The 26,008-nt window shown below is 43.0% G+C and overlaps 1 protein-coding gene and 1 pseudogene across 4 annotated transcripts in view; both read left to right on the forward strand.

The window, feature by feature from the left end:
• The window catches only part of LOC101613761 (killer cell lectin-like receptor 2), a 33,627-nt gene extending 13,686 nt beyond the window's left edge, over nt 1-19,941 (forward strand). For 3 of the 4 annotated variants that reach the window (XM_045139768.1, XM_045139769.1, XM_045139770.1), the window contains 7 exons: nt 6,008-6,155; nt 7,743-7,910; nt 9,350-9,439; nt 10,494-10,718; nt 12,239-12,378; nt 15,139-15,242; nt 19,702-19,941. In XM_045139768.1, coding sequence (XP_044995703.1) covers nt 7,796-7,910; nt 9,350-9,439; nt 10,494-10,718; nt 12,239-12,378; nt 15,139-15,242; nt 19,702-19,834 — 807 coding nt within the window. In that variant the 5' untranslated portion in view covers nt 6,008-6,155; nt 7,743-7,795 and the 3' untranslated portion in view covers nt 19,835-19,941. The remainder of the gene's footprint in view (nt 1-6,007; nt 6,156-7,742; nt 7,911-9,349; nt 9,440-10,493; nt 10,719-12,238; nt 12,379-15,138; nt 15,243-19,701) is intronic. The other variant, XM_045139771.1, reaches the window with a different exon arrangement.
• Nucleotides 19,942-20,876: 935 nt separating this feature from the next.
• LOC101613487 lies at nt 20,877-24,726 on the forward strand (annotated as a pseudogene).
• Nucleotides 24,727-26,008: the final 1,282 nt, after the last annotated feature.

Raw genomic sequence — 26,008 nt, forward strand, 5'->3', positions numbered from 1 at the left:
GCCTGCTGTGCTATTTGACTTTCAGTTATTGACATCGTTCTGCTGTCTCAACTATGAAAAATTAAATTTTAGTTTGTCTGGCTAACTAGTCAACAACTTAAGGCAGAAAGCAGAAGGGCAGGCAAGGGGTGTGGAAGAGAGTAGGAAGGGCCGCTTGCCTCTGTGTGTGTGCCTGCGTGTGCACATGTGTGTGCACGTGCACGTGTGTGCATATAGGGGCCATAGGCTTTGTTCACGTTTTTTTAAAAACGACATTTATTGCTGGTGATAGTGGCGCACACCTTTCAACCCAGCACTCAGATGGCAATGTAGGAAGATCGCTGTGAGTTCAAGGCCACCCTGAGACCACATAGTGAATTCCAGGCCAACCTGGACTAGAGAGAGTCTCTACCTCGAAAAACCAAAAAAAAAAAAAAAAAAAAAAAAAAAACACACAAAAAAAACCCCTATATTTATTTATTTGCAGCGAGAGAGAGGGAGGGAGTGAATGAGCACACCAGGCCCTCCAGCTGCTGCAAATGGATCCAGATGCTTGAGCCACTCTGCTTCTGGCTTTATGTGGATTCAAACCTGGGCCGCCAAGTTTGGCAAGCAAGCGCTTTAACAACTGAGCCATCTCTCCAGCATCTTTTCCATCTTCTTTAATACAGGGTCTTATTGACCTGAAAGTCACCTGGCAGGCTATCTTGGCTACCCAGAAGTCCCAGGGATACCCCGCTCTGACTCCCCAGTGCAGGGACGACAAGCACACACCCCCACACCTCGCTTTTACCGGGTCCTGGGAATCTACCTCAGGTCCACATGTTTGCGTCACAAGCGATTTACCAACTGAACGAGCTCCTGGACTTTCCTTTTAACCACTGTTCTCAGTAACCATCCAGTCACGTGAGCATGCGAATTCACTCAGGAGAAAGGCTCTAATCCATCCCACAGGGCTGTGCCTCCATGACATGAGCTCCTCCCACGAGGACCTGCATCCCAACACTACCATCTTGCGATCCCAAGTCTCTACCTTAGAGGTGTTTCTGTTTTGAGGCAGGGTCTTGCTAATATCCCTGGTGGCTGGGAACTCCGTAGACTAAGAGAGCCTCGGATCATGGTAGACTTCTTGCCTCTGCTTCCAAGTGCTGACATTAAAGGCCCATCGCCACCTTACTTGGCAGTTTGGTGAACACAAACTGCGTTCAGGCATCTGTCTCCAGATTTCTGGACTGCTGTATTGATGGGTCCACATTAAAGAAAGTGGGGAAAACTGAACTTTTATTTTAAATACTAAGAAATTGATCTGCAATGCTAATTTCATTTGGATTCTTCCATGCCCCAGAAAGCGGGGAGTCGAACAAAGAAGCGAGGTGAAAATCAACCTGAATGAAAGTAGGCAAACAGACACAAGAAGGAGACCATGCTAGACATTTGTCACGGCCTCGAGAGTTTATTCTTACATGTAGGTTTATATAGGGTTGTAGGGGGAAGGGGACGTGGCCAGGGCAAGGAGTTGTCAGGAAACCTAGAGGGGATGTAATGAGGTGTTCATCTAATCTTGCCTCACTCATCTTGACTGTGCGAGGTTTCACATCCTGACCATAAACTGGCCTTTTGCAAAAGATAAGATTCTGTAAGCAGTCTGCTGATCTGTTCCAGAAGTACCTAACAGAAAGCTGGATGGACCAGCTTTCTGAGTAATGAGTCAGCTTATGAGCAGGCCCAGGCAAAATGGAGAGGCTTTTGCTCTATGGCTCCCAACACTTCCAAGCCTGTGAGGTAGGAGACAGTCTCATTGAATATGGAAAACAACAGCAACAAAAACCAATGCATACACACACACACACACACACACACACACACACACATACACACATGATGTCCCCTATCATAATCCCTTTCCACCACCCTACTTTGCTTCTACTCTCCTATTCCCCCGTCCACTGACCTTTCCAACTGACTTCTCTTCTAGTTTGATGTAACCGTGTCTTTTTGCCTTCATTGAGGTCTTGTGTACGTAACAACAGCCACTGTGAGGTCGTGACTGTAATGGCCACTTTGTGTCTGCACAGCGGTATTTCACAACATTCCTCCCCTTCCTTTGGCTCTTACATTATTTCTGCCACCTCTTCCCTAATGACCCCTGAGACTTGAGGTAGGACAGGGATGTCTCAGTGCTGAACACTCCACTGTCTCTCCTTGTCAGCACTGAATAATACCTAGTGATCACTGAAAGCCTACTGTGCCTTTCCCAGGTATGGTTAAGCCCTCTGTGTCTTATTTATTCCTCACAGTATCCTTGGACACAGAATTGAATTGCCATTGCAGTGTGGTGAATTCCAGGCTTGGGGGAGGTTGAGGCTTAGCTGGAGTTGTGTGGGCGCCCCTGCTGGCTTTCCCCAGCTCCATGGCCGTAGCTCCCTCGTTCCAGGATTCGTGCTTCGTGGCAGCACTTTGTTGAGAGCCCAGGCCCTTCGGCATCCGCAGCTCACCCGTGCTCGGGGTATGCAGTAGAACCTCGTTGCGTAAGTCAACAACTACGGTGTGTCCTCAAGCAAGCCAGTGAGCCCCGTTCCCCGAGTGTCTTCATTCGGAAATGGAGACTCGCTAACGCCCGCCGGGCTGAGAAGCTTGACCAGTCTTGCAGTGCGCAGTCAGCTCTCGGTGCTGCTGCCTTCTCCACACCCTAGTCTTGTGGCAGACCTTCATACGTGGCCTTTTCATTTGGTTTAAGGACAGAAGGCTGCAGACCTTCCAGTCAGGGTGAGAGGAGATTCCTAGCAGCAAATATTCTAGAAGTATCCACACTCTACCCAGGGAACTTTGCCCACACTGTCGAGATGAATTTGTCTTGGGGATGTAGATCAGCTGACTTCCAGTGCACGATCCGATCACAGGCAGCAGTGAGTTGAATACACAGGGCTCATAGCTATGTGAGACTCTGGAAGGCTTTCCTCTCTTATCAGCCTACCTGGGGCTTCCTGGTGCCATGAATACTAGGCAGCAGGCCAGAGGTGTCCCCACGGCACATCGACTTCTCTACATCCTGCATCCAAAGGAAGTGGAGACTTGTTATCTAGATCCCAGGAGCAACCAAGAGCATTAGTATTTCCAGGTCCTGTTCTGGGAGCCTCTGGAGGCTCCTTGGCTCAGAACGCGTAGGGAGGCATGTCACATCTGCCCTGGGGTCTTGCTTTAGAAACCCATGACTTCTGGGAGCAGTGTTACCATCCCATACAGAGTATCGGGGTTCAAGCCCCTCTTATAAGTCATGCATACCTTGTCAGTTATCTTGAGAAGTCGTAGGTTCTATGTGGTTGCTTCTCACCTCGGCGGCTCTGCGTGCAGGACTGTGGAGACAGCAACTGACATTGACGAGCAGCATCTCTGCCAGGGCAGAGTCCTCTGGGCACAGCATGCCCAGACGTGGCACAGCCGGGCCACGTGGCTGCTCTAATTTTAGCTTTTGAGGAATTCCACACTTCCATGATTGCCTCACCAGTTTACAGTCCCACTTACAGTGAATAAGGGTTCCTCTTGCCCCATAGGCTTCTCATATCGATTGCATAGAAACTAAGTCATAAGATTAGAAAGGCCAGACTCAAGTGCAAATGGACAGCAAGACGTTTGAACATGTTCAGAGAAATTCCCATTCATGGCAACAGACCATAGACATGAAGGCATTCTCAGCCACCGTCTCTTTGCTCTCCTCTGTCTTTTCTAAGTGCTTTAAGTCAAGTCCATGGTTTCCCACGTGCTAGGCAAAGTGCCTCTCACTAAGGCACAACCTTAATGAATGTCCCTTTTTTTTAAGTCTTAGGTATTGAAAATTTGAGGCTTCAGTAGAAATTGAACAGGCAGACTTTGAATGAAGATTCATGAACAAAACTCAAGGAAAAAAATTAACCTTGTTAAAAAAATCAAATTTATTTTCACACACAGCTAGTACAATATAAATGAAATTAGAGGGTGCATAGTAATATATATGTATGTGTAAGTTCTTTATATGTTTATATTCTTTGACTGAAAAATTTCAAATTTAAAGTTTTTTTGTGGGGGGTTGGGATTTGAGGTAGAGTCTTGCTCAGGCCCAAGCTGACCTGGAATTCATTATGTAGTCTCAGGCTAGTGTCGAAGTCACAGTGATCCTCCTACCTCTGCCTCCCAAGTGCTGGGATTAAAGATGAACATCACCATGCCCAGCTGTTTAAAGCATTTGTAAGAGGATATTCAAAACTGCAGGTCAAATATATATTTAGGGGCTGGAGAGATGGCTTAGTGGTTGGTTAAGGCAAAGCCAAAGGACCCAGGTTCAATTCTCCAGGATCCACGTAAGTGAGATGCACAAGGTGGCACCTGCATTTGGAGTTTGTTTGCAGTAGCTAGAGGCCCTGGCACAACCACTGTGTCTCTCTCTATTGGCTCTCTCTCTCTCTCTCTTCCCCCCCCTTACTTCCTCAAATAAATAAATTAAAATAAATAAATAATTAGAAAAGAAGTTGCTAAAAATATTTTTAAACTAACAAGAAAAAAGAAAAAGAAAAAAATTAGAGGAACTATAAATAAAATCAATGTTCAACAGAAGGGGATTACCTAATTGCGTAAATAAATCATGACATATAAAGTTGCAAATACACTTAGTTTAAAAAATCACATTGTAGATGGATTCTTTGAATTAGGAATATTCTGTTGTTTATTAGAAAATAACTGGTCAAACACACAGCATAAGCTAGTGTGGTGTTGCACACTTGTACTACCAGCACTTGAAGGGCTGAAGCAGGAAGACTGTAAATTTGAGGCCACTTTGAGCTACACTGTAAGGCCAAGGCCAGTCTCAGTGACATAACAAGACCCTGTCTGCAAAAACCAAAGGCTGGCCGGGTGTGGTGGCGCACGCCTTTAATCCCAGCACTCACTCAAGAGGCAGAGATAGGAGGATCTCCATGAGTTCAAGGCCACTCTGAGACTCCATAGTGAATTCCAGGTCAGCCTGAGCTAAAATGAGACCCTACCTTGAAAAGCAAAAAACAAAAACAAAAAAAAAATGCAAAGGCTGAAGAGACAGCGTAGTGGCATAGAATTTGCCTCGCATACCCAAGACCTTGGCTTTGATCCCCTAGAGCCACAAACTGCAGGAATAAAACCACTGCATCAATTTGCATAGTAAAGATAATATATAGATAAAAAACTAAAAATATGCACCAAGAATTCTGCTATGGAAATATTAGTGTTGCTTTTCGAGGAAGGGTCTCACTCTAGCTCAGGCTGACCTGGAATTCACTCTGTAGTTCCAGGCTAGCCTTGAACTCATGGTGATCCCCCTACCTCTGCCTCCTGAGTGCTGGCATTAAAGGCATGTGCCACCATGCCCAGCAGTTTTTTTTTTATATTTAATTTAATTTATTTATTTACTTGAGAGAAAGAGGCAGAGAGAGAGAGAGAGAGAGAGAGAATGGGGTGGTTGGGGCCTCTAGCCACTGCAAATGAACTCCAGATACGTGTGTTACCTTGTGCATCTGCCTTATGTGGCTCCTGGGGAATTGAACATGAGTCCTTTATCTTTGCAGGCAAGAGCCTTAACCATTAAGCTCTCTCTCTCCAGCCTGGAATGTCAGTGTTTTAAAAGCATTCCTAACAAATATTACCTACAGTGAACATAACTCGGAAAGAAGTGACCCTTTTTTTCAAAGAGTAACACAAAGGGTACTTTCTAACAGGTTAGTTTTTAAAATTAGGTACTAAAGAATTTAGCTATACCATTTATATGTACACATATGTATACTTTAGTCATCTCTTTTTATTAGTGATTTCCTTTAAGTACATATTTTTCTTTTTGCTAAAGATACTGGTTTTATTTTTTCCCAAGTTTGTTCTTTTATGTTTTCCATGCTCAAATACTGATTTTGAACATGATTTTTCTGCATGCCCAGTGTTGGTGAGTTCAAATGGAGGAATAACGAGCTCGTGGTCCTCTTCCTCATCAATGTCATCTCTCATCACAGTTTCCTCTTTTCACTTTGGTTAGGAGGAGGAGCAGAACACATCATTCGGAGGAAATTCCCTTCTGCCTTTCGTCTCCCAGCCTCTGAGGGACGCAGGACGGGAAAGGTCAACGGAGCCCTCGTTTGGAGACCAGTTTCCCCAACCTTCATCACTGCTGGGCTCAGATACAGGTAACACCTGCTTTGTTCCCTGAGGTTTCCTAATGCATGACTCCATTAATTCTACAGAAATTCCACAGGAGTCAATTACAAATGGTGTGGCATGAAAATGAGATTGCCAGAGGGACTCTTCATTGATAAGTCTACTTGCTTTAGTTTAGATCCTGCAAGCAGTTAAAACCCTGTCCTCTTGCTAGTTCCCAATCCTGCATTAGCTCTGAAAGAATATGAAAGTCATAGTTTGTCACTCACGAAAAGTTATTTTCTCTTTCTCTGTATACTATGATTTCTGCTTTTTGTTAACAAAATAAGGAAGAGGAATTTGTGTAGCTAATTACTTTGTGTTGTTGTTGCTTGTTTTTTCAAGGCAGGGTTTTACTCTAGCCAGGGCTGATTTGGAATTCACTATCTAGTCTCAGGGTGCCCTTGGGCTCACAGTGATCCTCCTACCTCTGCCCCTTGAGTGCTGGGATTAAAGGCGTGCGCCACCACGCCCAGCTGCTAATTACATTTTAATTCAGTTAAATGATTTACATCTTTTCTTTCCCACATTGAAGAATTCCATACTAACACTTCTTGTTCTTAAGAAGCTAGAAAAGGTATGAATAAGTTTAGAAAATTTCATAATTTAAAAAATTAGAGCCAGGCACGGTGGCACATGTCTTTAATCCCAGCACTCAGGAGGCTGAGGTAGGAGGATTGCTATATGTGAGACCAGCCTGGCATACAAAGTGAGTCTTAGGTCAGTCTGGACTAGATTAAGACCTTAGTTCAACCCTCCATGCTAAATTAGACGAGGGTGCAGTTAGTCTGTTTCATCTTCTCATACTGATTAATATAAGAAGCAAGATGAATTATAAATCGTTACTATTTAATAAGCTCTATATTGATATCTGTTATCAAATTGAATCCTTTATGGATGAACTAACGAGCCTACTGACAAGCTTTATTTTCACATAGGCTTCTCTGGTAAGTTCAGACAGAATATTCACTAAAATATTCTTTACAAAGCATTCATGCACATGGGCTTATTTGAGACTAACCACACAGGTGTTTGGACTCTAACTCAAGATACTGTTATCACATCTTAGAATCTAAAATGCTAATCATCTACAATATTAACCTTCAAATAATCCTTTTGGAGATGGTGTCTCAGATATACTTTGGGAAACACTGATAAAGGCCTGTATAATTGAAAAGATAGAAGGAACATTTTGTATTTATATATGTATCAGAACAGGTAGAAAATTTAAAAGTTGAGGTATTCATTCTTTTTCAGAAAGTTTTGAATTTTGTGTTTTGAATTGATAGTTTGAAAGTGTTTATATATATTCACACTTGGCTGTTAATAGTAAAATAGCTTTATTAGTATATTTTAGAATTCTGTCCCTTATTTCCTAATAACCATTAGGAAACATAAACACTAGGACTTAAGTGATTTAAGCACAAATGTTATACAGTTTTTCACTTGTATAAATTAGGCTCAGTCTGTATGTTTTAGATTGGATGGTTAAAGGAGTTAAACACTCCCACCCACCCACCCAGTATCCAATCCTGCTGTTTCATAAATGTGCTTCATTTAGTTTTTCCTTTGTCCAGACACCACCCCAGGGGAAGTTGTCCATAGGAAACATAGTTTGCTTACAGTCAAGATGAGTGATGTGGAGGTGACCTACTCAACCATGAGATTTCTGAAGTCTCCATCAGAGCCTCAGAATAGAGTGAGGCCCGAGGGTGCTCAGCCACCCCTAGACACACAGGACAAAGGTATGCCTTAACATCTGAATTTGCCCTTTTTATTGGGAAACAGTGTTCTTCCTTTTTCCTATTCTTCTGGTGGTTAGCATGTAACACAAGATCTCAGTGGGCAGAGGAGTAGAATAAAAATCTTTTAAAAAAATTAATGACCTTGTTGCTGGAGAGATGGCTTAGTGGTTAAGCACTTGCCTGTGAAGCCTAAGAAACCCAGGTTCAATTCTCCAAGTCCCACATAAGCCAGAAGCACATGGTGGCACATGTGTCTGGAGTTCGTTTGCAGTAGCTGGGGTCCCTGGCATGCCCATTCTCTCTCTATCTGCCTCTTTCTCTCTCTGTCTGTCACTTCCAAATAAATAAATAATAATAAACAAAGAAAAAATTATTTTAAAAAAAGGGTTGGAGGGATGGCTTAGCAGTTAAGGCACTTGCCTGCTAAGTCAAAGGACCCAGGCTTAATTTCCCAGGACCCATGTAAGCCAGATGTACAAGGGGGCGCATGCTTCTGGAGTTCATTTGCAGAGGCTGGAGGCCCTCTTTCTCTCTCTGTCAAATACAATAAATTTTTTAAAGTTTTAAAAAATTAATGACCTCAAGAATGGAGAAAATTAATAAGTTCTTTTAAATTTGAGAAACTGCTATATTTTTATTCGCCTGTGGTCAAGAAGATCAAGTGAGACCCTTCAAAGTAAAGGGCAAACTAGAGTCTGAAGAAACACTGAGCGGTAGAGAATAATGCCACAAAGAAACGAATGTGTTTAGAACACCGCTTCACTCTAGCAGAAGGTGCTCCAGGCATCTTCCGTGTCGGCAGAGAGGAGCGCACGCGTGCGGAGGGAAGGGGAAGTCTCAGCTTTCTACCTGCTCTTTCTGCGGCCCTTCAAATGTTGTCACAGATAAACTCTAACTTGAAAGCGTTTACTTCTTTGATGTAGTGATAATCATATGCAACCAGCAGATTTCAAGGGCCTCAGATGAACAGAATGCAGTATTATCTAGAGAAGAAAAATAGGCAATAAGAAAGAGTGGATTTCTAGGGACTTCCTTACAGAGGAGCCCTGATCACACTTCAGCCTCGCTGCTGCCGGCTACAGATTTCTCAAGGGCGCTGCTTACCTTTCCTTTTGCTGGGTTACAATCCCATGGAGGACTGAACATCCGGGTACCTCTCCAGTGCTCTTCTGAAAGCCTCGGAGCTGGTGAGGCAGCGCATCCTGTAATTCCAGCTCCTTCCGAGGCTGTGTCGGGGGTCCAAGGCCCTAGTTTGAAATCCTATAGAACCATTCCTCTGTGTAAGTTTTCTGCCTTGGGTGTATATCAGCCAGAAGTGTAAGTGTTTGAATTGCGATTAGCATGTGCAGTGTAGCGACAGTTGTCACTTTGTTTCCAGGTAGCTGCTCCAGTCAGGGCATCAGGCTGTAGTGATTGTTGATTGTTTTCATTCACTTAAGAGTGTTCAGTGCCCTGGCGTCTCATCGCAGTGGCTACCGGGATCCTTTGCTTACTTCTGTTGGTGGCAATCGCGCTGTTGGTGACACACAGTGAGTAACCAAAATATGTCCTTTTTATGTGACATAATAGCATTAGACACGGGTTATTCGGTTACTGACACACTCCGTTCATCACCTGTCTGTGATCAGGGCTGGCTCCGGTGGGCTGGGCGTGGTTGGCACTTGCTTTTTCTTAGACACATCCCAGTGTCCTTTCTCGTCCCTGCTCTGTGGACTCTGGGGCAGCAGCGGCCACATCCCCTCTGAAGACAGAGGACGCTGTGCTGTCCAGCCTTCTGACCACAGCAGCCCGTGAGTCCGACGTGGTCGTGCTCTGAGAATCACCTGTTCAGAAGACATCTTGTGGCCAGGGAAGTAGTTCAGCGGGAAGAGCACTGCCCAGCATGCACAGGCCGGGGTTTGATTGCCAGTACCACGTAACGGCACGGTGGGGCATGCTGGGTGCAAGAGGATCACAGGTTCCTTGCCTACATCAGGAGTTTGAGGCCAGCCTGTGTTACATGAGACTCTGTCTCAAAGTAAAAACAAAGAAATTATGGCTTTATTTTTTTTTTGTAGGTGTACTTGAATAAATATTTTAAAGGATTGAATGCATACATGCGTGTTAGATAATCTTTTATTTAAATTCTTTCATGTCTTTAGAGACAGTGTAATATACTTTGCTGGGTGTTGCTATCTTTCTCCTCATGGATTCCATAAGCTCTGAGAATAATTATGCCATTTCTTCATGTTTCTTAGTACAGATTTCATGTATTACATGTTAACTGAGTGAATGTTTTACTTTGGTATTTATTTGTAAGTAATGTATTACTAAACAATGAAATAACTGAGAGTTAAGGTATTTCCACCATAATTTTACTCAACTAGCTTATTTTATCTTATTTTGCACTTTTGTAGCAGATAGTGAGAAATTTGTTGTTTCCATTTCTATGGTCAAATCATTGAGGTGTTACTTTCAAAATGTCAAACTACTAATTAAAGTGGTGACATGTGTTGGTTGTCGTCAATCTGGGGCTTTTCCTTTTGTCTTAAATTTCAATATCTATTTTGATGAGAATTTGGATGTTTATGCTACTGATTGTAGTTTTTCAGTGCAGTCAAGAAAAACACCAACAGCAGGAAATTCTAAGAAACCTCCATCAAAAGTACAGCAAACAAAATGACAGTGACTCAAAGGAACAGGTGATGGCAAATAAGTCTTCAGAACACGCTGACCCAAAATGTGCAAAGGAACAGGGCTCACTGTCTAGTGACAGCAGCAGATGTTACAGGAAAAATGCCATCAGTCCATTTTTTTTGCGAAATAAAGGTATGGAGGAAATCCTGAACAGAAGATTACATTGTCTTGTGTTGTTTCTGCCCTAGAAGCTGTGAACGAGAGTGAGCAAGCTAAACATAGGAGTGATCTATGGGCGTGCTGTGAACCTGAAATTAGTCTCTCAAAGCAAGTTTAACATACTGGTGATCTGTGGGCATGCTGTGAACCTGTATTTAGTCTCTCTTCACTAGAAGCTCGCATGTGGGTTTGCTTATGTCACATATGGAATTCTACCCCAAGAAGCCATGCTTGGATTGATAGAAGCTGATAGTTCCTAGAACTCAACCGCCATTCTCACATTCCTGCTACTCCCAGGAGATGAATAAATAGCCTGTCAGCTGCCCCGAAAATTTAGATCATTTTGTCCTGTGGGCAAATCTGACACTCCCATTTCATTGCCGGCAGAATATGGATGTGGTCAGTAAAAGGATATTTACTAAATATGGACTCAAAGGCTTTTGTTTCTATGCTGTTGTAAAACCAGTTGTGTGTGAGTGTGCATGTATGCATGTGCTTTCGTTCCGCCTTGGCCTCAGATATTCAGCCTGTCTGTGATACAGATACTCTGTGCAGTCCCTGTGCAGGCTTTACCACCGTGGCTATTCTCATACCAGTCTGTGTAGGGAGAATATTACAAATCCCCAAAAGGAAAAAATATTAGGTGCTATACGGTAACATGATCTTGCATAGTGACCTGTTATCTTAAGTTGGCTTGCTTTATCAATACTTATTAAATATTTGCTCAGGATTTAGAGTTTGCCAAGAGTGTTTGCATATGTAGTTTCACTGTGCCATGACAGTGGGAATTTACTATCTTCATTATTAATCAATAATATCTTAAAATGGGTACATTATGCAACATATGAACGGAAAAGAAAAAGTTCTTAAAATTATGTTTCAGGCATTCCTGAATCTTTAAAAATTTTTCATTGTTTTAAAAATAAATTATGATCTGGATATTATGGCACAGGGCTGTAATCCCAGAACTTTGGAGGCTAAGGCAGGAGGGTTACGTGCTTGAGGCCAGTGTGGGCTGTTACAGCAAGTCTGAGGCCAGCCGAGTTACACAAGTTCCATAAGCAAGCTTCACCCATGCTGCCACATATGCCAGGACTGGCTCTGTGGAGGGATAACGGATTTGGGGACACAGTCTCATTCTGTAGACTTGGCTAGACTCAAAGGCATGGCGGTCCTCCTGCGTCAGCCTACAGAGTGTCGGGATTATAGACACAAGCGCAGCAGGCTTTGTTTAATTTTAAAGGTTAAACAATACTCCACTGTGCATATCTGCTACGTTTTCTGTGTCCATTCAGTGGACACTATAGTAGCGGCCATGTCCTAGCTATGATAAATCATTCTCACAGAAGACCTAAGTGCAGGTGTCTCTTGACATTCTAGACCCTCTCAATGAACCTTCTATTACCATTACTGAGATCAATGACATTTTACTTCATTATGGAGCCTGATTAACAGACTACCAGATAACAACGAGCTTATATTCTATGTTGCAGGCAAACTCTTTGCAAAATGGTTCTGTTGTGGAGCAAAATGTTATTATTTTACCGTGAAAGAACATCACTGGAAGGCATGTAACCAGATGTGCCAGGATTCCGGTTTATCCCTCCTGAGGATAGATGACATGGACGAACTGGTAAAATGGGCTCTTAAGTTCTCTTTCTTTCTCTTGGGCCTTCCTGCCCTGGATAGTAAGGTTCCGAGGCCAGACAGAGCGCAGGCAGACCTGCCCGCATCACTGTGTCACGTCTGTCATATGAACAAAACTCCCAGGAGCCTCCTGCTTGCCGCTTCATGGTCCTGCGGGACAGCTCTGCAGTGATGCATCTCCTTGCGCAGGATCTATTTTGCCTCTTTGCAGTCACCTCCCTTTTTTTTTTTTTTTTTTTTTTTTTTTGAGGCAATCCCAACAGACTGGTCTTTTTTTGTTCTTGTTGTTAATGTGAGAGCAAGACGAGACAAAGAGAGAGAGAGAGAGAATTGGCACACCAGGGCCTCCAGCCACTGTAATAAAACTCCAGATGCACGTGCCATCTTGTACACATGTGAGACCTTGTGTGCGCTTGTGACGCCTGGTACATCTGGCTTACGTGGGATCTGAAGAGTTGAACATGTGTCCTTAGGCTTTTCAGGCAAACACCTTAACTGCTAAGCCATCTCTGCAGTGCACAATCACCTCACTTTCTGAGGAGTGTTCATTAGCGTCCGTCACTGAGAAGCCTGCCTTTCCCTGAATGAGCTCGAATCTTTTGGTCAAGTGCAGTCTGGAACCAGAAGTTATTTATCTTTATAGAGTAGCAACTACAACCCCAGAGACAGCATAACCTTGAGGTTACTGTTAGGAACCAGGATCCAGACTGCCTGAGATCAAGTCAGTCTCTGTCATGTACTAGCTGGAGAACTTAGGTAAAGGAGTTAAGTTGCCTGTCTACAAAGTGGAAATGATAAAGGCGACCATGAAAGAAACAGCAGTTTTGCAAGTCACCTTTGTGGTGAGTTTCATTGCATTTATTCATAACATTTACTTGGTCATTATTCTTATATATCGCACAAAGCTATTGTTTTTGAAAAAGAGTTATTAAAAGAAAAAATAAAGCTGGGCATGGTGGCGCATGCCTTTAATCCCAGCACTTGGGAGGCAGAGGTAGGAGGATTGCTGTGAGTTCAAGGCCACCCTGAGACTATGTAGTGAGTTCCAGGTCAGCCTGGACTAAAGTGAGACCCTACCTCGAAAAACCAAAAAAAAAAAAAAAAAAGAAAAAGAAAAAGAAAAAATATAGTGGAGACAATATTGAATGCTCTATTAAAACTTATTAGCAAGGAAAATTGTTTAATCAAAATATTTTTCCATTTTATGCATGTGGATATGTGTATGGTGCACATGTGTGTACATGTGCTCATGTGATGGACACACATATGTGTGCATGCACTTTTTAAAACTAGAGGTCAACATATAGCAACTTCCCATATTGCTCTCTGCCATGCTTTTTTAATTTAAATTTTTTGTTATTTTTATTTATTTATTTGAGAGTGACAGACAGAGTGAGAAAGAGGCAGATAGAGAGAGGGAGAGAGAGAATGGGCGCGCCAGGGCCTCCAGCCACTGCAAACGAGTTCCAGATGCTTGCACCCCCTTGTGCATCTGGCTAACATGGGTCCTGGGGAGTCGAGCCTCGAACCGGGGTCGGTAGACTTCAAAGGCAAGCGCTTAACCTTAACTGCTAAGCCATCTCTCCAGCCCCTGCCTTGCTTTTTAAGACAGGGGCTCTCACTGAATCCACTGCTCTCCAGTCAGCTAGAACAGCCAGCAAACCCCAGGGTGCTCTTGTTTCTGTCTCTCTAGCACAGCATTACAGACACCCACACACATGCCCACCTTATACATGAGGCTGTGGAACTGAACTCAGGTCCTCATGCTGAGACACAGAGAGAGTTTGCAGAAGTAGGGGGCCCATGGCATGGCCATTCTCTCTCTCAAAGCATAAAGTCCTCAGTACTTTACCTGCTAAGCCCCTCAAAATGTGCTTTTAGTTGATAAATATTTGTAACAATTCACCTGAAGCTTCTGTTTATCCTTTGAAAACAATACACGATTTATATGTAAATGTAATAAATGTTTAAATGTTGGAAAATAATTCCTAATATCAAGTAGTGAAATAATTTTCCATTTGGTATATACTATGTTAAATTTAAACATATTTTACAATATATTCAGTAATTTAGCCAGGCTTCATGTCACAGTGGTATCACATTTTAAACACATTAAATACCTCCAGATGTCTCGTCTTTTCTTCATGCCTTCCAAGTTCTGAGCTCCAAGAAGGCTTTGGAGAATGAAACTGTAATGAACCCCCTTTTCATTTTTTTATTTTAACAAAACTACTTTGAAGATTTATTCTTACTTAAGACCATGTAATGACTGCTTTCCCACATCCTTCTATCTCCTTCTGAAACATGAATGTGAATGGCTTCATTAAGTATCAAAGATTATTTGCTGGGCTGGTGTGGTGGTGCACGCCTGAGCTTTCAGTGTCTGGGAGACTGAAGAAAGAGGATTGTGAGTCTGGGCTACATAGTGCGACCTTCTCTCTCTCTCCCTCCCTCCTTCTCCCTCTCTCTCTCTACATATATATATAAAACAAAAATTATCTAATGAATCCCCTGTTATTAGATAGTCACACTTTACTTTGTTCCGTGTTTCTAACAACTTATAGAACCAATATCAAATTTTGGCATAATTTGCTAGGGGAGAATTACTTTGGCAATGAAGATATGGGGAACGAGGGGAGAGAGGGAGTAGAGATTAGCGGAGAACAGGACACAGAGTTAGCCGGCCCTCTCCCCAGGGATCTTCCTGGTCATCTACCAAGTGAGGTGTGCTTTGCTGCCTTTGCAGACCCTGATCAAATCCCAGGCTCATCCGCACAGTTACTGGACTGGATTCTCCTATGATCCGAGGCAAAACAAATGGAAATGGACAGACAATGGCACATCTGATCTGTGAGTTCCTGGAGCCGTTCAAACTCTCACACTGGTGGTGGGGGTCGGGAGTTCTCTGTCTACAAAGAGCCCCGTCTTTCTCACAGCTTTCCATATTTCCACATGGAGGTCCTTGGTAGGAACCAAAGGAGCCAGTCTAAGAAAGTGTTTGAGGGCTGGAGAAATGGCCCAGTGGTTAAGGTCATTTGCTTATAAAGCCTGATGACCTGGATTCACTTCCGCAGTAGCAGTGGAAAGCCAGATGCACAAAGTGGTGCATTCATCTGCGGTTTGCAGCAGTAAGGGGCCCATGGCATACCCATTCTCTCTCTCTCTCTCTCAAATAAATAAAAATATTTTTTAAAAGAACGTGGGGCTGAAGAGGTTGCTCAGCAGTTAAAGCATTTCCTGAAAAGCTATGTTCAAATCCCCAGGACCCACATAAGCCCTATGCACAAGGTAGTGCGTGCATGTGGAGTTTATTTGCAGCAGCTAGAGGCCCTGCCCACTCTCTGTGTCTTGCTCTCCCTCTATCCCCCTGCCAACTTCCTTGTAAAATAAATGAATAATTTTAAAAGAGAAAGTATTTGAGGAAGCATCTTTAGAAAAAGAGCCTAGAGATTCGCCACTGCCAACATGAATATAATGCTAAGACATGCTCACAAGGATATGTTAGAAGATGCACAAAATGGGAAAAAAGTTGTGAACTCTAAGGTGATTGAATTATCCTGAAGATCAGTGAGGATACCAAACATTCATTTGAAGTGTCTTCATATGGTTACACATATATTTACAAATATATAAGAATAAATGCATTTATACACACATATACATATACCTTCCGTTTTAAAGTGCAGTATAATGTAAATTCTGAGGTTACATTTAGTTATCTGTTTATATACTGGCTTTTTAAATGATTCATTTGTGTGTGTGTGTGTGTGTGTGTGTGTGTGTGTGTGTGTGTATGGGTACATGAGTGTCTCTTGCCACTGTAAACAAATGACAGATGCATGAAGCACTTTTTGCACGTGGCTCTACATGGGTGCTATAGAATTGAATCTGGCCTGGCAGGCTTTGCAAGCAAATACCTGTAACTGCTGAGCTGTCTTCCTAGAACTATATTTATTTATTTTTAACACTTTTAATTTTGCAATATAATTATAAAAATTATATTTTTATTTCTAGGAATTCTATTCTGTTTTCAATTTTTAAAAAATTTTTATTTATTTATTTGAGAGCCACACACAGACAGAGAAAGAGAGAGTCAGAGAGAGAGAATGGGCATGCCAGGGCCTCCAGCCACTGCAAACAAACTCCAGATGCATGTGCCACTTTGTGCATCTGGCTTATGTGGGTCCTGGGGATTCGATCCTCAAACCGGGGTCCTTAGGCTTCACAGGCAAGCACTTAACCACTAAGCCATCTCTCCAGCCCTTATTCTGTGTCTTCAAATAATGCTTCTAGCTACTTATATTTTCAAGCTGTCTTTTATGTATTTTAAAAATAATTTTACTTTATTTTCATTTTTGTTATCTTGTGTTGTTTTGAGACTTTGAAACAATATTCCATGTAGCTCAACCTAGCTTTGGACTTGCTATAAAACTGAGGTTGACCTTGACCTCCTGATCTTCCTGCCTCTCCCAAGGCTTGGGTTATAGGCATAGGCCACCACAGCAGGCTTGTCTTTTATATCTTGTAATCCTAGTAACTAAAGTTATATAGATCTTAATCGTTTATGCAGGCTTTAGTTCACAATACCATCTTTTTTGTAGTAGTAGTCAGTGAGTTATTTGTTCTATTTTTGTTTGTTTGTTTGTTTGTTTTTTCTTGAAGTCCTATGGAATCTATTTGAGACCTGGCATAAAGGGGGTAACTTGCTTAAGAAAGAATTTTCTTTGTTCAAGGCTAAGGGCACGATGAGCCTAGAGTAAATTTAAATTCTAAATTTGGGCCCTGTGAGTGTAGAAAATCTTGGTTGCAAATGTGTAAAGTGCTCTGTAGGAACAAAGCTTTCTGTCATTTCATCCCCCAAGGATAGTGTCGTAGACTCTCATGGGGAAGAAAAGGCTTTCAGTAAAAATTAAGATGCTCAAATCACACAGTTTTAAACAATAATGTTTATATAATATTTATATTATCATTTCTACCATTACTTTTTTTTTTTAATGTAGCCTGTCCTGGCCTCGAACACACTATGTTATAGAGGCCAGTCTTGCATTCCTAATTCTTCTGCCTCTATTTTCCAACTTCTGAGATTAAGTGTATCCGCCACTCCTGGACACACATTAGATCCATGGAGAAACCATAGCACCATGCAGAGGGACAGAGATGGGACAGGCTGTCACATCTGAGCAAGTGTCAGACCATGCACAGAGCATCTGATCCCTGCGCTAGGCCGCCTGTGTGTCCCTGACCTATCCGAAACAGATCCCGGGTGACGCTGTGGATCTCAGGACTGACGTGAGGTGCAAATAAGAAAGGACAGGAAACTTTTGTGGCCAGCGCGCACACACACACCTCTCATTGTTCTGGGGACAGGCATATGCCTGTGTGCCTGCCCTGTCTGACTCTCAGCTTTCCCATTAACTCAACAAGCAGCTGTGGGTTCCCTTGTGTCTCTCGGGCAGAAGCTAAAGTGGGCACCCCACGCGAACTCAGCTGAGGCCTCACGAGTGCTGCGCGTGTCTTTTTCATGTCTCGGGAATAGTGAATGTCTGTTTTGTCCCTTCCTTCTTTTCTGCCATGTTCAACATGTCCACATGCCTTACTTACTTACACATGCATTCCCGACATATCCTGTCTCCCTGTCTGGGCCTCACAAGCTGCTTCATTTCACTGATCTTCCATATTTGCTTCCTCGCTTTTTAAACCCAAGGTTCAAGAAAAGGTGATTTCTGGCAGAGAATATACTAATTTGGATGGTTCTCTCTCACTCTCTTGCCTTCTCCCTCTCATAGTTCAGGTCAGTCCCAAACTTACTCTGGAGCCCAGGCTGGCCTTGAACTCCTGATCTCCATGTACCCACCTCCCTAATGCTATGATTACAAGTGTGCTCCACCACACCTGGCAGAATTCTTACTTAGACTCCCCATTTGCAACGGTCCATTATTCAGCCTACTGCACCCTTTAGGCAAAACCTACTTGCAGTGCTTGCTGACCTTTGGGGTACACCTCTGTTGAGGAGGAACCACCTTCCTGCCTGGTGTATGAACTTATTCAGGAAGATTGTAGTTATTAAAAAATTAAAAATTGATTCAGACCGTACTGTTTCACCTGGGCTGGCTGAGAACCCACAGCTGCGATTCTAGGCATGCACCACCATGCCTGCTGTTTCTACATTTATGTACAGAACTTCAAGTCACTTGTTATAGGACGATAGCTCTGGCATGTGTGGCATCTCTGCTTTACGTTAGGAACTCAGTGGTTGTCACACTCGTTCTTGCATAGCTATGAAGCAAGGAAGTCAAAGACAAATCAAACCAAAATATCAATCTTTTTTTAAAAAAATTTTGTTTATCTTTATTTACTTATTTATTTGAAAGCTACAGACAGAGAGAGAAAGAGGCAGATATAGAGAGAGAATGGGCATGCCAGGGCCTCCAGCCACTGCAAATGAACTCCAGGTGCGTGTGCCCCCTTGTGCATCTGGCTAACGTGGGTCCTGGGAAATTGAGCCTGGAACTGGGGTCCTTGGACTTCAGAGGCAAGTGCTTAACCACTAAGCCATCTCCCAGCCCAAAATATCAATCTTGAACCCTCATCTTTGGTGATATTCCATTTATTTTTCTCCTTAGCACACAAACATCTGAGACCTTGTTATATATGTCACATAAATTTATCCCTTCTTTTTGCTCCATGATATTTGTTGAAAACATTAGCATAAGAAAGCAGGTTTAGAAAAAAATAACCCCATGGAAATATTGACAACTGTCAGTGTGGGGAAAAAACAGGGATTGTGGGATTTTTGCATGCAATGAAGAGACCATGATGTTTGTATGTATGTTTGCGTGTTGGTGGGGGAGGGGTAAACGTGTGGGGTGTGCACGTGTGGACCTCTGCAGATCAGAGGACAGCTATGGGCGTTGTTTCTCCGGAAGGTTGTCCACCTTCTAGACGGTCTCTCAATGGCCTGGCGCTTGCCAAGTAGGCTAGAACGGCTGCCTGGTGAGCCCCAGGGCTCTGCTGGCTGCTCCCCCGGGCTGGGGTTAGAAGCCCACACCACCACACCCAGCATTCTCACGTGGGTTCTGTGGATAGAACTCAGGCCCTTGTATTTGTAAGGCAGCACTTTACTGAACAAGCTATTTTTCCAGCCCCCACTATTCCTTTTAAAGAGCAGAGAAAAAAATTGTCTTTTGGCGATGAACTTATAATTTATATTTACACATTTCATATATTTTGAATAGAATTTTGTGAAAATAACAATTACATCAATGTAAGCTTCATACTTAAACATTGCCCATTGTATGTTTTTCTACAGTAATTTGACAGCAATAAGCTTGCAGTCTTTAAGAGGAAAATGCTTATTTTTATCTTCAACAAGAATAGACATTATTGATTGCTATGGAAACTTCCACTGTATCTGTGAGAAGAGAATGGGTGATGGGCTGTGATATGCACCAAGAAGAAAATGCAAAGAAGAGTGTTGTCATTTTTGTTTGTTTCCTGTAATTGTCTGTTACTGCTTACAAATAAATGTTTTGGATTACTGTGCTTAGTTCATCATGGAGACGTAGATGAGCTGGGAAAGGTGTAATGTCTTCTTGGAATATGACTTTACAGAGCACATGCCATCTTCCTTTCTGGCACAATGTGCTCCAGAAAGGGTGCCCTTTGTTTAAGACCCCAAGGAGTTGCTGTCTTCCTTTGTCCTGAACCACAGAACCAAAGAAAAAGCCCAGATGACTAATCCCAGTATCTCCTTATGAACAGAATCAGTCATTTCAATACCTCCTGGCTTTGATAGCTCAAATAGGAACAGAATGTTGTAGGGATTTGGGTTTTTTGTTTGTTTGTTTGTTTGTTTTTTGGCATTTTTTTTTCTTCTGTGATAGAGTGTTGCTTCATCTTTAAAAATTTATTTCATCATAAATATAATTTCAAACTTGGTCAGTCGTTTCCAGAATAGTTCAAGGAACTCACAGAATTTACTATAATCATCATGATCAGGTGCTTATATTTTGTTTCTTCCCTACTTTTTTGTTTTGTTTTGTTTTTCGAGGTAGGGTCTCACTCTAGTTCAGGCTGACCTGGAATTTACTGTGTAGTCTCAGGGTGGCCTGGAACTCACAGCAATCCTCCTGCCTCTGCCTCCCGAGTGCTGGGATTAAAGGTCTATGCCACAACACCTGGCTCCAAGTGTTTAAAAGTAACTTTTGTGTTATTCTTTAAATTTGGGGGAGGCAGTTTTTCAAGGTCGGGTCTCACTCTAGTTCAGGCTGACTATGTAGTCTCAGGGTGGCCTTGAACTCTTGGCGAGCCTCTGAATACTGGCACTAAAGGCGTGCACCAGCACAGCGTCCTCTTCTTACTTTTGATGACCGCTTGAATGATCAACCCTTATAATGATTTTATAATGATTTTAGCCATTGAGGCCATGTGAGTGTGGGCGATTCACACCTGGGAGTCTAGCATCCAGGTATCTCGTGTGGGACCATGGCTGACAACGTAAGCATGTCAGGACTATAGAGTGAGACTACGCACCTAAACATTCCCCAGGGCTAAGCACTTTCTCTTGCCCGGCCATGTGCTCTCGTCTGTAGTCCATGCTCATGTTGCTGACTACCTGGGTACTGTGCCATGTTCAAGATCATGCAGGGCATTCTTTGCACGGTGGCCTTCAGTGTTGGACAGTTCCTTTTTATTTGTTAATCTTGACTTTGTCACTTTAAAGTGCAACTTTGGTGTTAGGCTGCTTGTAATAAAATGCACCCACTTTATAGAGCTGACATATATATATATATATTTCTTCCACACCGTCAGCTGAAAACAATGCATCGCCATCGGGCGCCAGCTTCCTTTCTGAGCAGCCTGACCACCCACCTGCCCCCGGCAAGTAGAGATCCGCCTTCTTGTATCATAAATTACTGTCTGCTTCAGAATTTCCTGTTGCTCAACATGTTTTTTTTCTTTTCAGTTACCTCCATGCCTTTTCATACATTGGTAGTTCATTCTTTTATTGAACAAGTATGCCACAATTTTACTCCATCCACATGTAAACATACCTTGTGTCTTTAAGGTCTGACTATTAAGAATAAAGCTGTATAAATTGTTGCAGGTCACTGTGTGTACACACATTTTTTATTTCTTTTTAGTAAGTATCTAGAGCTGATAATTGCAGGCTGTCATAAATGCAGTTTCGTTTTACAAGGAACGTGTAGGCTGCTTTCCAATGGACTTAATCAGCTCCCTTGCCCAGTAAGGTTCCCACTGTCCTTCATTTGCCGACTGTTGGCCACACCGATGAGTGTGTGGTGGAATCTCCTGATTTTAATTTGTGTTTCCCTGAAGACTAAGCATTTATTGACAAGTTTCATGCCTGTATTTTGATGAAGACACCTCCCATTACCTTCTGCTTCTCATTGCTCCCCCGGCCCACCACATCATACCTCCACTGAACTCCTTTCTAACTAGTCCATCTTCTACTTGAATGTCTTATTATTATTATTATTTGCCTTGCCCTTTGGTGGTGGTTGTTGTTCAGATGTGTAGTCTGATAAATGGTGTCTTTACCCATTGGCACATCTTTATTCAAAGACCTTAAGAAGTGCCTGAAACTGAAGAGATGGCTTAGCAGTTAAGGCGTTTCCCTGCAAAGCCAAAGGACCCAGGTTCAATTCCCCAGGACCCACATAAGCTGGTGGCGTATATGTCTGGAGCTCATTTACATGGCTAGAGGCCCTGGTATAGCTGCTCTTTCTCTCCTTCTCTCTCTTAAATAACTAACATAAGTTTAGAAACTGTCTTTTAACATAAATTTAAAAACTGCCTGATAGTCTTCTGCCCTCAAGCCTAGCCCAAACATAGAGGATTTAGAGAAATGGCCTCCAGAGGGAAGTATTAATTGTAAAATGATTTTACGATTAGACATGTTCTGTACAAATATGGGTAAATGATCTAAAGTGCTTCATGGACAGACATTCTTTGCTCTAAGAAAAAAATCCAGACTTGCACAGGAAGTGCAATAAAGACTGAAAGCTCCTGGCTGCCCTCCATCAAGGCCGGCTGCTGAAAGCCTCTCACGGGTACAGGCACATCCAGAACAGAAAGAGGCAGCTCTGCCTTCTCGTTCCCCTTCCCTCAAGACCCGAAGCCTGCCAGATAGATCCTTCTCTCCTACCATTACAGGAGCCAGGTCTTCAAACTGGAATGTAGCTGGGCAGGAGGCTTAGAATGCACAGGCTCAGAGAAAATGTTGGGTCCTAAAGTCTGCCATGTAAGGGCAGGAAGCCACCCACCTAGGACAGCTAAACGCTTATAGATATTTGCTAGTGATTGCTTCTGTCTGATGCTTTCGGATTTGCCTTTCGTTTAGATACAAGATGTTCTACCTGAGACACTTTTATATTCTGTACATCACATGTAGTAAATTGCATGGTGGTTTTCCTAATCCAGACAGCTTCACGGGTTTCTATAAGGAATTCACCCTGAGTGTTGTGTTTGCATAGTATCTAGGTTATTATATACTCTATGCTCACCAAACTGCCCAGTAAGCACTTCTCTTAACATTCATACCCATATATTAATACTACTCTCACTTTTCGCTAGAGAACCTTCTCTTTTCAGAGGGCAATGACCTTGGCATGACTCAGAAGGCATCATGGTGCTGAGGAGAAATGACAGAGGAGTGCTCAGCACTGCAATATCTCTCTCATACCTTCTACGGCTCAGGGTCCATTGCAGAAGAGGTGGTGGAAAGAATGTAAGAGCCAAAGGAAGGGTAGGACTCCTTACAACATGCTTTCCCCAGACACAAAATGGCCTGGATATCCATGGCCTCACAGTGCCTGACACTACCTACACAAGACCATCATAATAGGAAGAAAAGATCATGACATCAAAACAAAAGAGAGACTGGGTGATGGAGAGATGGCTTAGCGGTTAAGGCATTTGCCTTTGACTCCTAAGGACCCAGGTTCGATTCCCCAGGACCCATGTAAGCCAGATTCACAAGGGGGCACATGCATCTGGAGTTCATCTTCAGTGGCTGGAGGCCCTGGTGCACCCATTCTTTCTCTCTCAAATAAATGAAATATCTAAAAAAGAGAGACTAATTGAGAGGGGGATGGGATATGATAGAGAGTTTCAAAAGGGAAAGTGGGGGGAGGGAGGGCATTACTATGGGATATTGTTTACAATTATGGAAGTTGTTAATTAAAAAAATGTTTAAGTCAGAAAAAATGCTCTTCTTTGGGGCTGGAAAGATGGCTTAAGGGTTAAGTCATTTGTCCACAAAGCCAAAGGACCTTGGTTCGATTCCTCAGGACCCATGGAAGCCAGATGCACAAGGTGGCACATGCGTCTATAGTTCGTTTGCAGTAGTTGGAGGCCCTGGGACGCTCAGTCTCTCTCTTTCTCTGTCTCTCCTTCTGTGTGTGTCTGCTTCTTTCCCTCTCTCACTCTCTCAAATAAATAAATAAGATTTAAAAACAAGACTTTTTTAAAAAAAGTTCTTCCTCCTGTCACTCCGTCTTATGCAGTCAACTGTAACGATAGCAGAGCCATAGTGAACACCCTAGCTGCCTTCGGGACAGGACTCGACTGTGACGGAAACACGGCTGGTGCAGAGTCTTGTGGGATCTCCAGAGAGGGTTGTCTATGCAAATCCCTGTGAACGAGTGTCTCCAGGTAAGTGTGCTGCCAAGAGTGGGGCCCAGAGGATGGCTTGATAGTGGAGTTCATGAGCTGCCAGAATGCACCCAAAGGCAAAGTTGGTTTTGAGAATTGCCACTGGTTACAAAGCAGTCTGTTGTCTCAGTGTGAAATTTGCTGCCACACATAAAACCAGCAGACTTCTCTTGGAACACGCAAAAGAGCTAAATACGGATGTCACTGGTGTCAGCTTCCATGTAGGGAATGGCTGTATGGTCTTCTTCGTGCAAGCAGCGTCTGATGCCCGCTGTGTCTTTGACACGGGAGCGGAGTTTGGTTTCCACATGTGTCTGCCTGACATTGGTGGTGGCTTTCCTGGATCTGAGGATGTGAAGCTTAAATTCGAAGAGATCACCAGTGCAATCAACCCAGCACTACACATGTACGTTCCATCAGATTGTGGCGTGAGAATCACAGGGTTAGCTGAGCCAGGCAGATACTACATTGCATCAGCTTTCACAGTTGCAGTCAATATCATTGACAAAAAATTGTGCTGAAGGAGCAGACTGGCTCCAGTGATGAGGACGAATTGAATGACCCAACCTCTGTGTATTACGTGAATGGTGGATTACGTGGATGGTTGCATGTCAGCAACTCCTGGACCCTCTCATTGGTCAACAGGTCTCTAGAATGAATGGTCTGTGTTGGCCTGCAAAATAAATAAATAAATAAATAAATAAATAAATAAATAAATAAATGATATTATGGTATATGTGTGCAATGGAATATTATCCATTGTCATGTATCTTTTTCAGAAACATTTCAAAAAAAAAAAAAAGGCCTATTTACCCCAGAAAGAGAGGAGATCCACACATCTGTGGAAGGCTAGCATCCGCCTTGAGCTTAGCTCATGGATGCGTTGATGGGGGTGACCTGCGGGAGCAGTGTGAATCTGGCGCCTTTAAGTCCCCTGGGCAAATTAAGGTCAGTGCACCACCAGAGAAGTTCTATTGTAATCATTTGCTCACCACATGCAGTAGCAATTGGCATCTCTTGGAGGGGAGAGGGCTTGTGAGGATCTCTGGGGGTCTAGTGAGTCTGCCACCCTCCCCGCCTTCCACAGGATGTTAAAACCGTGACCTCAGGAGGGGCTGGCACTGGTCACCACAGCGCTCTGCTCTGAGATGGTGATGATGATATTCAACTCAGGAAAACTGTTGCACGACATTACTAGTCCTTAGGTAAAAAGAAAATCCTGTCATTTGCAAGTTGGAGGACATTATGTTAATTAGAATGTGCCAGACACAAAACATCTCACTTATAAGTAGACCCCAAGGAGATCATGACTAAAAAGGGAAACATCCACAAAAGCAAATAATTCATTAAAGATGAATGATGTGAACACACACACAGAGTGCTTATAAAGTTGGAAAATATGGACAGTATTGTCATTTACATTTTACATGTTGTGGTGGGAAACTTGGGTGGTCTCTGTGGTCTTGGTCACTCCTGAACCTTACATACCCTGACTGCTAAGGAAGTGACGAGAAGAGAAAGGAGGTTGATGCTAAGTGGCCATACTGGGAAGAGGAATAGAAAAAGAGATGCTCTCCTCCCCGCAAGTCCATCTTTAGGATTGCTGACAAGAGGCTTAAGTTTAAAGCAGGGACATAGATAGGCGTGGTGGTCAAAATGAGAGACTCCCCCCTCATAAAATCACTGTTTTGAATACTTGGTCATCAGCAGTTTGGGAGATGGAGCCTTACTGGTGGTGTAGGTGTATTACTGGGGAGCAGACTTAGGAGTGTTATAGCCAGCTCTTCCTGGCTAAAGCTTGCCTCACATTCTTTTGTTGTTTTTTTTTTAAATTTTTTTTGTTTTATCTTTATTGATTTATTTGAGAGTGAGAGCGAGAGAGAGAATGGGCGCGCCAGGGCTTCCAGCCTCTGCAAGCGAACTCCAGACGCGTGCGCCCC

Source organism: Jaculus jaculus, chromosome 23 (genome assembly GCF_020740685.1).
Source record: "Jaculus jaculus isolate mJacJac1 chromosome 23, mJacJac1.mat.Y.cur, whole genome shotgun sequence".
NCBI lineage: Eukaryota > Metazoa > Chordata > Mammalia > Rodentia > Dipodidae > Jaculus > Jaculus jaculus.